This window comes from Malurus melanocephalus, unplaced genomic scaffold (genome assembly GCF_030028575.1).
Source record: "Malurus melanocephalus ecotype Western Australia unplaced genomic scaffold, MMel_1.1 scaffold_244, whole genome shotgun sequence".
In the NCBI taxonomy this organism is placed as follows: Eukaryota; Metazoa; Chordata; class Aves; order Passeriformes; family Maluridae; genus Malurus; species Malurus melanocephalus.
The window spans coordinates 988,699-1,003,709 of record NW_026623476.1 but is presented as its reverse complement, the minus strand read 5'-3'; the positions used below and the strand labels follow the sequence as shown (position 1 = coordinate 1,003,709).

At 41.7% G+C, this 15,011-nt stretch overlaps 1 protein-coding gene across 2 annotated transcripts in view; it reads right to left on the bottom strand.

The window, feature by feature from the left end:
- Positions 1 to 15,011, bottom strand: part of IGF1R (insulin like growth factor 1 receptor) — a 165,080-nt gene that overhangs the window by 122,067 nt on the left and 28,002 nt on the right. For both annotated transcript variants that reach the window (XM_057375314.1, XM_057375315.1), the window contains exon 2: positions 12,463 to 13,008. In XM_057375314.1, the coding sequence (XP_057231297.1) occupies positions 12,463 to 13,008 (546 nt within the window). The remainder of the gene's footprint in view (positions 1 to 12,462; positions 13,009 to 15,011) is intronic.

Below are 15,011 nucleotides of genomic sequence, written 5' to 3'. Positions count from 1 at the left end.
GCAGATAACGATTTATCTGGAAGTCATTTTGAGAAGCAATTCCCTCGTAYAATTAAGGCAGCTTGGCTCGGGGAGCAGAGAGGCAAAGTCAAACAAACAAGTTTGCAATCAGAGTGTAACTTGTATCCATGCTTGTGTTCAGAAGAGAAGGGCTTGCTAAACCAGAGCTCCTGGTCCCTGTCTAACTGGTTCATCACTTGCCCCTGGCTGTCCCATTAGCTCTCACATCTGCAGCAGCACAAACACCGTGTTTTTATTATTTCTGCTAATCTTATTTTCCGTGTATTACATACAACACTAAGTGTTTATTACTCCAGCATGTGGGCAGGTTAAACCACACCTGYTTCACAAGAATGGAAAACAAGCACAACAAAGCACTTAACAAGAAAATTAAAAAAGAGTTGAATACCTCCTTCACCTAATTTTACTCAACAACACATTACTATAATCACATCTGGAGACTCTTCCTCTGTTGATATTGCAGTTCCTACACTTCAGTTACCATATCCCTAGAAAGTTCCTGTCTTTCCAACAGTTCAATGACAAAATCAACCTTCTGTACTTGCAGTTCCCAGTCTCTCCAGATACTTCAAATGCTTTATGGAAATGGCCCAAGCAACCCAAGAGATCACCTTTCACTGCTGGGACTGYAGCTTTCCACAGCAGCAGCACTTCACTAGATAGTCACTAGGAACCAAAARAAACCCCAACATAAACTCAAAAGCAAAGAAAGCTTCATGTAAACTGACTCCAGAAAGCAAAATGACCAAAAACCTTATAGYTTCCAAACTAATGTATAAACATATTCCTTTGACTCCAGCTCTCTCACAATTAATATTTCATCCACAGGACACACCCACTCACCCACACAAACCAAAACAAGCCCAGCACAAACCCTACAAATTTAATCGAGGAAGGAAGARCGAGCATGAGATGTTTATTTCTATTTTTAAATACTTGGGAGGGGCCCCAATACTCCCTGCCTAGATAGATAACTAAATAGGTGCTCCAGAACTGTGAGATCCAGTGCACGATCTGGCACGAGCAGGCACATCCAAGCAGCAAAACATGAGAGCAGCTCAAAAGGCGATTAAGAAAGCTATTAAGAAAGCCTTTTGAAATAATGGTTTCCTCTAAGCCAGGATAGACACTAACTTAGGGTGTTGTTGCAGAGAAGAAAAAAAATACATATAATATATACACATATATATGTCTGTAGTCAAGCACACCAAACTGCTCTAAGCAGACTATGGTTTATAAAGAACAAGACAGTCTCCTCCTTGTTCCCACAGTTTGTTTCTGCCTCAAGCAAAGTTGGTTGCCACTCTGGTTGCTCTCTCCCTCACCCAAATGGTTTGCATAGCAGATATGCTGAACAATCAAGTTTGAACCAGGCCCTAATCCTGCTGACTTTTCTCGCAAAACTGCTGGAAAGGAATTCCTCCTGGCAGCTGCAGTGCCTCTGCTCATTAGTTTACCAAGCRGCAGCAGAATGAACTGGACAGGCACATCATTTCTGTGCTGCAGAGAACAGCGATAAGGGCCAGGCAGGCAAAGGGAAGGCTCCCAGTTTCCCAAACACATACTGGGAAGGGAAGATGGAAAAACAGAGGTTTGAAAGAAAGACAGCTTGCAAGAACCCAGGCATGTTACTGCCACACTTTCTGCTGTTGTGGGAACACAAGGGAGGAAACTYTCCTTCTCCTTCACTGTAAGATTTGGGGGTGGGAGTGTCGTCCTTTTAGGATTTAGCTCCTTCTTTAGGGCATTAACTCCTTCTTTAGGGCATTGTGTTTAACCAGGCATGGCACAGTTATTCACACCAATTCCAATGTCTCCTGGATACTAGAAGAATGAGCAGGATAACATTGCAAAATAGCTGTCCACTTGCTCATGACATTCTTTGTCCAGGCAGAACCCTCACATACAGGTCAGATCATGCAGCCCACTCAGCACACACGGAAAAGCAAATGTTTTCACTTCTTGCTATGCAATTTCCTTCAAGTAACCCCATTACAGAACACTTAATGTAAACAGAGCTTTGCACCATTTATGGTGACGGGTGAGCCCCATGTTGTTGAACAACATTTCCTCCTCCTCCCTCATCCCGGGCCAGCTACCATTTCAATAAATATTTAATAAGTAGACAAGTAAACCGAGAAAGCTTCACAGCTTGAGGTTTTCAGGTACTACAYGCATGATGTTGAATTTATCTACTGGAAAACACACGGACACTGCATCCAGAACACAGAGCACGAACAGCACAGGTACAGCACACTGCTCCAAGGACCATTAAAACAGTGCCATGATTAAAACAGCAATGCCAGTTCACACAGCAAAACGCTCCTTCTAGACCAGGCAAGAAGCTGGAGGCTGGGACCCGTGATCACCACAGACTTCAGGGGCCTCCCACTGTCACCAGGGACATGCTGAAAGATTTCCACTGCATTCTCCACTCCAAAAATGCTCTCTCACTCTCTCACACCTTTTCTCCTAAAATCATCATCTGACAGGTGCAGATAACTCTAACCATTCAAAGAAGCATCTTAAGGGTAGAAAAGAATATAATTTTTGCTTAGGAAGACTATGATTTTTTTGCTCTGTAAGACAAATTCCAATTACTTATATTCTCCTATAAACCACTTGATCCAAAAGCAGCCCTTGAATTTAAAATCTCTCTACAGCTGGTTTGCTGGAAGCRGTATTTGTTTTCCCTGCCACCACTCTCTTCATCTCCTGGTGCAAGGTATTACTGATTATTTTAATTTCTTTTCTACAGAAGAGAAATGGATGCACACAGACAAACAACTGCAGTGAGTAGAAAAGGAAGAAGGCTTCATCTCTGAATTAGGGATTTGCATACTGGTTTTATCTGTAACACCCACTGCAGTTCTTTATCCCAGACTCTCAGATCACAAAAGACAGAGCAGACAGTGACTCACTGCAATTTCGGTTCTGCATGTAGTGCTTCACGTGGACCAGTCAATTCTGATTCTGCCAAACAGCCTTCACAGGCACTCAAAGTAAACCAGCTCCTCWAAGAAAGAGTTCCTATTCATGTGCTGCCTTCATGAGGAAAGCTCCAGAGTTGGAAGAGAATTTAGTCAATGTTTCTCCTTTGTGCTGTAATGATTTAAGATTCAATTAATACGACACGGGGAGGCACTAATTCTGAAACACCTGCCTTGGTGATAACCGGATTAAGACCTCCAAACTTGCTGCACTCCTACCAGTGCCAGCCTGCCAAATGACAGCAGTTGTCAATATCGACCAACTGCAGGCCGGGTTTGCCGCTAAATCCTAGAGCACTCTTTAAAGAGGATTCCCCACAAAACAGGAAGGGAAAAAAATAGAAAAAACACCCCACTTGACAGCTCTGAATTTGTTTAGCCAGAAGTCACAGCTCCTCCCCTGCACGCTTTGAAGGCTGGAGACTGGAAACSTCCTATCAGATCCTTTCAAATCCCTCAGAGGCAAGAGATAAAACCAAATAAAGGACTACGACATCCTCAGAGACAGAGCTACTCCTTCACTCATCAGTATACTCTGGGCTCTAGAGAGAATGGCTTCAAGAAGGATTTTGAGGCAAAAGCCTGGCAGGGTGGGGAAGAGCAAAATAGCTGGCTGCACTGGCAGACGAGCCAATAGGTTTGGGGGTTGGTTTGGGGTTATTCTCCTCTCCTTGTCCCCCTTACAACAGGGGTTTCTTTGGAGTGTTTRGGCAGCATGAAAAAAATTAAGACCATGCTGGTCTGAAATTTAGGGAGAAACCTTGAGGCCGGTGAGCCAACACTAATTACCAAAGTGAAACACTTCCTTACCTTTCCAACACCACAGAAACTGTTTCAACCACACAACAAGGAGCTCATTATTTTTTTTTCCCTTTCCACCCCTTCATCACCCTCTCCTATCTCGACCTATWGGAAGCACACTTGAAAGCTCGATCGGGAGCGCTCAGTGATACATAACTTCCATTTTAGTGAAACAATCCATCTGCTCCATGTGACTCAGAGCCTGCTTTAAGAATGCAATACTGTTTAGGCCAACGGTTGCACCGCACAAAGTGTTTTGTTCACATGCATTCCTTTGGGATGACAGAGCCTATCCACAGCCGTAACGGTTGGGGCCTGTGGTTTTTTTCCCTCATCCGCTGAATGCTGCAGTGACTAAGCTGACAAAAATTCCTAGCCAATTATAAACCCACTTAAAGAGACAGGCAACCCCCCTGCAACCTTCCCTTGCTATCCTATACGGGAAGTTTCTATACATAGAAAAACATCTCCTCCTCCCAAGGCCTGCGTTGATATAAAAGACTTTCTCCGCGCGCCCAACACTTCAAACATGCTTCCTAAATGGCATCATTTCCCAAAACTATAGCCTTTAATCATCCATCTGTATCCCTCGCACATCAACTGGAAAAAATATCTAAAAGAATCAAAAAACAATTAAGACAAACTGACCCCATAATTGAGCAAAAAGTTAGAGAAGCTGTTAATGGGGGAAGATGAGTGCRCTGGGAACAGATGAGCCTGGATAGCTTTGGAGCACTGTTTATTACGGCAGGAACAGTTAAGTGCCAATAAACCAATATGTTGCAACCAGGGAAAAACACAGGAGCRTTACACTGGTGTTGAAAGTAAAAGTTTGATCCACCTAAGAGCATAAGCTGAACTTCAACTAGCAACAACYGAGAACTTTTTGAGTTGTCCCTCAAATCCCTCTCAGCAACCGAATTCCAAAAAAACACCAGCCTTTCCCAAGAGTCATGTGCTAAATTCATTCTCGCCTACACTGTCAAGGGCTACACAAATACATTTAATAATTAGCCCGGGCATACAGAACTGTGCATTGGGCAGGTAACTACACGTTCACTTTGCCCAGCAAGAAACAGTAAACAAAAAAAAGAGGAGAGAATGGCACATGGTTTCCAGCTTTAAAAAGCCAGGCGCTGGGCATTTCAGACCCTCCCCATTTTATGGTGGGCAAACTTGTTGCTAAATCATTTTTAGCGCTGGCTGATAGCACATGCACATTCCATTCCCAATGCTCAAAAGGAGGGGGAGGAAGAGACAGTCGACAACTGAACTGGGCTGAGCTCACCTCAGAAGAAAAAGGCAATTCAACAATCTGTATTGACGTATTATTAACCGAGCATCTTTTTATTAGAAGTTAATTCTCAGAGTCATAAACAGACTTGAGAAGGAAATCCCACTATTAGTGGGAAAGAAGGCTAAACAAAGGCTGTTTCACAACCCTCGAACACTGAAAAAACTTGTTTGCCACATAAAAACGATTTATGAAAATGCTTAAGGACAATTCATTCCTACATTCATGTGTTTGGGGAAGGAAAAATAGGAAAACGGTTCCTCCTGTTCAAAATTTTTAGAGAACGGGATTCCTATCCAGGACTGAGCCTAAGCTTCCCTTTCCTTCAGACCATTTCAAATTTAATTGCAGATCAGTCATCACAAAAGATGTATTTCTATACAATCCATGAAAATGGGACAACTGGACAGGTGGAGGACGGATCATTTTAGGGCCCCCCACCAAGATAAGACAACTGCAGCTCAAGTTCACCCCTTGTTTGACATCCATACATGCAYTACCTGTCAAAACTGAAATCCCTAGGAAAACTAGCAACCCACTCCAAGCTGGACTCACTGTATGGATAAAAGCCACAGGGAACTGCAAAAAACGCTAAGCCAGGCTGAGTTTGCCTTGTTCCTGTGACATCTGCAAGAACACACAGCAAAGACACAGCTTTCTTTTAGTTTTACACTTGACATTTCCCTGACATTTTCCCTATAACACTGCTAGCTATTCCCAGCTCCCAGYTGTTTTGCAAATTCATCATAAAATTAAAGCCTTACATTACATCTAATTAACTATCCAATACAATTGTCTATTCTATTAACAAACATTTGTCTAATATGTATCAATGTTGCCCGGAAATCCATAATAGGCACTTGAAGATTTGGTTCAAGTTTAGATGTGCATTCAATTGTATAGATTTAACATGGCACTGCTGCACAGCAAGGTAAACCAAAAAATTCTCTAAACAAGGCATCATCATCAGTCTGGTCCAGGATGAAAACAAGTTGTTAAGAACAGCAAAAGTCTTCCAAGTAAAACCCAAAAGCATTCAGTTTCCAACCCTAGCTAGAACCACATTATCAAATTTCTGAAACATCTCTAACACACTGTACCTCTAAAAGTAAATTTAAGATGTCACTGCAGTTTTAAAGGACTTCCTTTTGTTTTTCTCACTTTAAGTGCAAAATAAATAAACAACATCTTAGAAATCCTCACTCAGTGTGACTGTAGCCATCACTTCCCACTCCCCCTCTGCTCCACAGCCTCAGGCCCCTCGGGCTGCAGAGTCATTCTCTTCTCCCATGAGCTTCCACAGAATGTGAGGTTAGTCCAGGACTCCTTTTCAAGCACTCTCCGTTAGAAGGTTGTCAGGCACACAGTGTGCAATCTGGTGACGCTTTTGTATCCTCCTGTAAGGAAGAACTGGCACTCTTTTCTTCCCCAGCCTTTACCGCACAGCATCAGAGAAAGTGAACTGAGGAATGAACACACATGCAACCCAGAAAACCAGGGAATTACTATTTCCAAYCTGTGACCTCCAACTGCATTTCTACAGAGCTTTTTTCTGACAGTGTAGCCGTTTCTTGGCACAAGACAATTCAAGTAAATCCATTAGAATGGTCTTTATGTAAAATAGAGCTTATATTACTCAGAATAACTGAGCAGATACATTTAATTACCCCATCACTTACACGGACTTCTAATGCCACTGACATCATGGCAACATKCACTGTATCATTCCACAGCACATGGATTACCCCTTCCCATCACCTCAAAAAACACTAAAAAAAAAAAAATTCTCCAACAGCATGGATGGCCACTAAAATGTGGCTACACATCACCTGGTGACCATAAACACACCACTGGACTGACAAAGATAAACCAAGTTTAAGTAAAATGTGATGTCTTCGGAAGACAAAAGTGTATGTGCGCGCATGTGTGTAAATGTGAGTAGAAAAGACTAAGGGCATTTTCAAAAACTTCWAACTTTATTTCATTCTTTATTCCAAGACATGGGGAAAAGTTCTAAACCTTTTCAAAGTATTTTTAAAAGTTTGCTGTTTTCTTTTTTCTTTTTTTTTGAAACACGTAGCCAAGACGTGGACTGAGCTCACTGCATCATCTTTTCATACTGGAAAATGAAACTCCCAAATTTAAAGACCTCTCAAAACAAACAGTCSTCTACAAATCTTTGTGCCAAAAGAAACTAGGAAGCCACGATGAGTACTTAACATTATCACTTCGTTTTTGGTGGCTAGTGCAGGCTGCAAGATTCTTCCCAGGTTATGCCATTTCACAACAGAACAAAGAAAAATGGCAAGTATACATTTGCTTAATTTTAGCCCTTTTCTCAGAATATAAACCACTGCTACAGTAATTAACTGCAGATTGGCCTAAACTGCTCTGCGGCCATTCCAGCTTACTAATTAAATATGCTCTCACAGCCATAATAAAAATTCTGGGAAACCTCTGGCTGGAGAGCGAACTTCTCAGGAGGGGAGCGAAAGTCAGCAAAAAACTTCATTCAGAAGGAAAACACTAACAAATTTTTTTTTTAACATGCTCCAGATTTTTCTAACTCAGTGACACCAACTGTGCCTTTTACAATTATTATTTTTTTGTCTGTTTATTCCTTTCAAAAGATGTTTATTTGTTGGTTTGCATACCAACCAAATACAACAAACAACCTGTCCATTTCAAAATATGGTCAGTTTTATATGATACTTAATTTTTGCTTAAACCAACAAAGGTAGAATTAGTGTTACACAGACCAGCTTTGCTTAACATTACACCACATCTAATTTGCATGTTGAAGGAGTAAAATTTAAAGCATGTTGTCCTCTGCTAATATATATAATGTCTACTATATTTCAGTGTTTAAGGAAAAAAAACAACCAAAAAAATGAAGCAGCAAACAGGGGGGAAAAAAAGCATACAAACATGATTTTAAGCAAAATGAGAATAATTTGATTCAGCATCTCTGGCTCCCACCTTCTTCCCCTCTCTTCCTGCCTATACAATGTTCRCATATGTTCACTATTTCKAAAGGACAGGGGAATACAGTGAATMCTGCTCAGAGAGGGGAAGACAAGGAGAGAAAAGGGGGGAGGAAAAAAAAGTGCAGCACATGGTTTTCAGCACTACTCTGCTGAATCAACAGGGAGCAGATTCCCAGCTGGCGCACACTGTAAGCACTGCACAAGTCAATGGAGCCATGTCAAACGATACCACTCAACTGCATTATCTTTTGAGCTCCGTGTAAACAAACAGGAGCAGATTCCGAATATTTGTGAGAATACATCATGTTACTGTCTCCATATGTTTAAACATTTTAGTAGAAGGCACATATGGACCACTCTTCCCACTCACTGTCATTCTCTCCCTCCTGCTCCTCATACACCGTATCTTTTCGGGCCATTGTCAAACCAATTCAAAAACGAATAAGGATACATTTTCATTAAAAACATTTTGTGCTTAGCTGCCATCTGCTTCATCGGCCTCCAAATCCTCACATGCCTTTTCTGTGGTCCTCAGTTTCACACATTCGGAAGCTGAAAGTTTTCTCCTGTTGTTCTCCAGCGAGGTCTACGTGAGCTATTGTTTCTCATGTCAAATTCATCTCTTTTGAACCAAGTGCTCAATGCTTACAGCCCTAACCCATGTCCTCTCTACAATGCCAGTTTATATATCCTTTTTTTTAATGCCCAATCTCCAATCTTAAAGCTCCCTCCTGCACTTGAGATACTCCCCACCACTGTTTTCATGGAAGCGTGGCTATCCCATCCCCTTTGGGAGATACAGGARCTCTGATTTGCTCCCTCACAAGGGSACGACCCAGACTGTGCTCTCATCCTGTCCCACAGAAGCAGCAGCTGAAACCAACACCCCTTTCCTCACAGACATTACAAGACCCCTTGTCTTTCCTCTGAGTAGGAAAATTTTTAGCTTGTATTTGACACTGAGCATCTCCAGCTTAACTGAGATGAAGAGGAAAAATAACCAAGATTGAGGAAAAAAACTCAACTGGGCACCACCATAGGTCTTATATCCAGACCATTGCTAGTTTTGCTATTACTTTCCCAATAGTTTGCCCAGTTCATTTCTTATGGCCCCAGCAACAGCAGAAGTCTCTTAGGAAGCATTAGCTAGACTTGCTTGAAAAACAAYGCAGAGGTTACAGTAGACAGGGGATCCTGAACTTCCAGGCAGCCTTTCAAGGGTGTAATTTCCATTGGTTTCTGCAGGCTTGGAAAGGCCTAGTGACTAAGGCAGCAGACCTCAAAAGTTAGTCATCAGCAAGAGGAATACAGAAAACAACCAAAGTTTTCTTTACAGCAGACCACTGGACAGGCAGAGCAAGTGTGTCATCAGACAAGTCTTGCAAGGGGTACAGCAGGAATAGTTTTCTGGTTCTCACATCAATTGCTGAGYGAGATGCAGGCAGCTTCCACAAACCTTTCCAGCAGTCACAACTGCCAGAAAAAAAGAAAAACACAAAAGGCCGTAGTCTTATTTGTATGTCTGGACACTCCATTTTTATCTTTCCCATCTTTACCTGTGCCCCAAAGCACAAGCACTGATGCAAACAAACAACTTCAGTACTCTCCTTTTATCTTGAGGGATTTCTTCTGTGTGGACCTGCAGCCCAAGTGAGGCACAGTTGGTATTTAATACACCAACATAAAAGTAGGTGCAAGTCAGAGAGGAGTGAGCATGCCAAGCCCAACACAACAAGCTGCTGCTCCAAAAAGAGCAAACTAGTATTGCTGCTGCCTTGGGGCACTCGAAGGTAAAGGAATGTACACTACACAGAAACCAGGGCAACCAAACTGGCAGGAGAGCTGCTGACGCCTTATGCTGAACCTTAAAAACACCAAATAAAAATTTAAAAGCTACAGTTTCTTTGTAGCTTGCTCCTCTATAGAAATGTCCATGGATATTCTAAGTCAGACATAGCATATCCTTCCCTCCCTCCTCCCTCAGCATTGTTCCTGCACAAGTTATATTGAAGGAAGCACAAGCTTCTTCCTTTGTTTGTGAGAAAGAAAAAGAMGGAAAAAAACAACTTCCACTCAACAGCAAAACTAAACAGAAGCCAGGCTACTTAAAGTACCAAGTGTTCCCACACAACATTTACCCACCAACTTCAGATCTTTCAGCGTAAAACCTAAACAAGGACAAGAGAGATTTAATACACACTCCTCCACAGAGCCAGAGCAAAGAAAAATAAAAAGGCACAAAGGAACCCTGAATGATAGAGAGCATTTTCAGTTTAACATTACTGTGACGCACAAGRAGAATGTCAGGGTTAAATTAGATACTGCACTAGAAAAATATTCCCTGGAAAATAACACAGGTGTCRTATCTCTACTGGTAGGAAAATGTCGATTGAAACACTCAGCAACTGAAAAGTCCTTGCTTCTATTCTTTCTCATGTCTYGTGTGATTTCTGTACTGCAAGAGTCCTCTCCTGATCAGGAGTTCACTGCCAAAGTGCCCAAGCAATCTAGCAGGGGAGACAAAAAGCTCCTTTTGGAACAACTGCACTTTTATACCTCGCTTGTTTTTCTTCAGAGCGGGAGTACTTTGGRGTTGTTTTCTTTTTCAGATGAATGGTCACAAATTTAAAGTCATCTTCCTCATAGTCAGAGACTCATCACAACCAGCAGTTTAAAACAGGTCCAACTTTCTCCCTCTTATTATTGATTAGAACTTAGTAATTTCTTTATATGCTCTGCATCCTAAGATACTCTAAACCTAATTGTTTTTTTGCACACTGTAATGCTCTTAACAAGCCTTTCAAGGCTCTTTTCCAATACTTGCTTTCTTCTTCACAATCTCCCATGAAAGGAGATGAAAGCATATATGGRAAAAAAAACCCATTACCTACACCCCTGCCTTCAAAGTCCTGCTATCACAGTCTAACTATGACCTCATTTTATTTAAACGAATTTCTTCTCATGTKTATTTGGGATCCAAATTATTTTAACGGTCCCCTAGATGCCAAAGAAGTTTTTTTGCACGTTACTTTTGTCTACTCCAAATAGGCAGAGCACACAACAGAAAGCAAGTAAGTCATTATATCTCATGAAATACACTCTCGTTACATCCATTCAAACCACTGAAGGCAAAGAGGTTGCACAGGAATCACCTTGGCCACCCTCTGTAGACAAAAGAGTTACAGTCTGTTAATGAAGACATAAATTTGGCCTGCAGAAGCCTAAGGACTCATAGCAACACTTCCCTCGCCCTGGGCAAAGCACAAAGTCTCCCAGTAACAGGCAGAGGGGGTTTCTTTGCTTTGTTTAAAAAACGAACTTTATTTCCTGTAAGTATTGATAAAAGCACATACTCCAAATGCCTTTTTGCAGAGGTATTTTTGGCATGTGTTGACTGAAACTGCCCCACAAACTACTTTAATTGCAGTTCTAATTGAACAGGAGGGCTCCACAAGCAACTGATGAGCCGCTTCAGAAAAAAAAAAAACATCCCCAGATGAAGGTAAGCCAAATGTAGTCCTGATTTCTCCCACACTGTGGTGTTTCCTATCATTATGGCAGCTTTGGTCAAGACTCCATGTGGAATTCAGGAACTGTTCCTCCCAGTGATGACTGCTTGTAATTAAGCCCCACTGATACTSCAGGGCTCAGCTTTCGTAAAGTTACAGGATGAACTCAAAAAGCCTGCCATGTAATCATGTTACCTGAGTAAACTATGTGTTTGTTTRCTCTATTTTTAAAAAGTGAGAAGAGATCAGGTTTTGTTTTTGCTAATACTTGCTACCAGAAAGACATAAACCTGCCAGATAAGAACAAAACAGGCAAGAATAACTTCACTGGGAGTCAAGATACCCATGGACCCTTTGACTCTCCAGACTGTACTGTGGAAACTGATGTCAGTAAACAAGTCCTTACATATGGAATTTACCATTACAGGAATGTCTGGAGGTACATGCACAGCAACAGCTCTGGCTCACACAGAATGTCACTTAAGCAAGGAGATGGCATTTGATGGCTACCTCCTGCCAAAAGTCCTCGAGGGAGGTAAAGCTGCCTCCAGCTTTACTATCATGGCATTGGTTCCATACTTACRCTTCCCATGTTTTCCATGGGGAAATAACTCTGGGAATTTGTTGGGTTTTGTTTTACAGTTGTTGATTTGTTGTTTTCTCKTTTKTTTTTTAGTTTAAGTGAGACGGACCTTTACTGATCGGGGAAGGATCTATTGGTGTGGCAACTGGGTAACTCACATAAACAATACAAAACTGGAAGAAAAGTTTCAGTTGCTGAAGAGCTTAAAAAAMCCCACAAAACTAAACCTCTACTTCCAAAAGAGGTAACCAAGACAGGTTATCTACTCAAATCTTACTTTTCTGGCAGTGGTTGGTGGTCCAGCAGCGGTAGTTGTACTCGTTGTTAATAGAYGTCTTCTCACACAATGGCTTCTCTTCCATTGTTCCCGGACACAAGTCCCCACATTCCTTTGGAGGTTTATTCCCAACGATGTAGTTATTGGACACTGCATCTAGGATCAGAGACCAGTCCACCGTGGAGAGGTAACACAGGTCAGAGTTCTTCTCGATCCGTATGGCCCCGCGGGTGATGTTCCTCAAGTTGTGAAGCCCAATCTCTTTCAGATTTGTCATTTCAAAGATAACCAAGGCATAGTTGTAGAAGAGGTTCCTGCCACGAATGACYGTGAGGTTGGGGAAGAGATCACTGAGGCTTTCCAAGCCTGCCACACGGAAGAGCAGCAGATAGTCAGTGATGACAGTGAGCTTTGGGAAGCGGAAGTTGCGGTAATCCTCCGCTTTGGAGATGAGCAGGATCTGCAGGAAACCCTCGACCACTGTGCAGTTCTCCAGGCGCTTCAGTTCATGGATATCATTGCGAATGTCGACATTTGGACCGCAAACTGAAATGGAAAAGGAGAGGAAAAAAGTCAGTAAACAAGGCATTCCWACGCCTTTTGAAACCGGAACGCAAGAAGGATATTCTGATGGCCATAAAATGTTTAATTAGGCTACAGTGTTAAAATAAAAATGAGTGCTTGACTTACACCTACATGGAATATTCATTTCATTTAACCCATCACCCTAAGCACTACCAGAAGCAGCACGGTGATGGCAGTGCTCTCTCTATGCTGCAGCACACTGAGAAATGCTGGGTTTTTACTGCTGATGGCAGGAGCTGCATTGCMCTGAGGAATACAAAGATAAACCAAATGCATTTGCACAGCCTGCTTCAAATTGGATCCTGATATGTGTGCCCAGGGCCGGGCTTGAGCCACATCACTTCAAACAAGTCAGGTAACACAGAAAGGGCTCCACTGGTCATTATGTTATTAATTCACTCTCCACTCCACTTAAGACACACACAAAGAGGCACTTCCCAGAAAATTACAACGGAGGCCTCAAATCACTCTTTCTTTCCAGRGTCACACGCCAAACAAGCCCTAATTCTTGGAATACTAGTCTTGCAGTAGGTCAGCAACAACACTAAATCCACGGAAAGCTGGTCAGCACTTCCTGCTCTGTGACTGGGAAGAAAACAAAATGCTTGGACTTATAGCACTGAATTTCTGTTTGCATGTTCCAGTAAACCAAGTTTCACTAATTTTGGCACCAAGATATAAAAAAGTCTCTTGAGTTCTAAGAAACACTGGATAAATTTATTTACAAGAACACACAGCATCACAGTGAAGAATCTCTCCTTGAAAACAGCAGATTGAACTCTATGAACTCTCAAGAGAACAATGACCAAAAGGATTATTCCCTAATAAATCTGTGTATTAAGTCTTTCCATATTAGAGACATATCACAATAACAATGTTAAAGGGGCTGGAAGACATGTGTGTTAATAATGTAATATTTGGACACATAAAATGCACTTTGATGTAAAACAAAGAACTACAGAGTGTAGAGAGCTGTTGTTATTCCAAACCCTCAGAACTGATCTTCTGTGGAAAACATGGAAAAAAAGATTCCCCACAATAGATACTAAGTTGCTTGWAAGCAAACAAAGCAAAAAGCCTATTTATTTAAGCAACCCAAAACTCAAATAAACCCCAAGCAATTCAATTTTGTGGAAAGGTTCCCTTTTAATGCATGCTARGCTTAATTATTTTAACAACATCTTTTCCTCAGACAAGAGAAAGGTCTAAACAAGCACTGGAGCCAAAAAACTTAAATTCTAACCCAGACAAATTGTCCAGAGATTCAGAAATTGCACTGACAATAGAAAGCAGTCCTTCCATCCCACAACACTTATCTAAGGCTAATAACTTAAGCTAACAAAGGATCCAGAGCATGAGCATGCTAAAACCACAGCAACTCTAATACCCAACAAGGACTTAAAGACTTCTAAGTCTTCAAAAGACTAAAGGACTTTCTGGTTAGAGGGACAGCATAAAAAAATAAAATAGGGCGAGATCTTTGTTAGGAAACAGATGTTTCTACACAAACTATTACCTAATCTTCCTTCTGTGAAGATTCAAGCTGAAAGCAGAGGCTATTAAATGCGACTTGCTGCACTGAAGTAGCTATGTGCAAAAAAGTTCATTCCCCAGACCTTCAAAACAAAATACTAAACACCAAGACTAGTATACCACCAGGAACACTTGGTCCTCGTGAGCAGTGAGACAGRAAATCCCCATTTTAGTACATACTGACCCCAAAAAATTGGACRCTACTCCTGGAATATGTGGCAAGGCTTGAACTTCAGGAAAACATTAAAAAGGGTGAAGTGGTTGGCACTACCCAGCTTCAGAAGCCAGATGGAAGAGGAGGAATGTTAAAAAACTCCACGACAGTAGATCTGGTAAGAGATGCATTGGTTAGGGCAGAAGTGAGGGGTTCTCCCTTGATCTTGTAGCAAAGACAACCTCAAATCCTATTAAATTCCTTTAAAGAGCTGGTA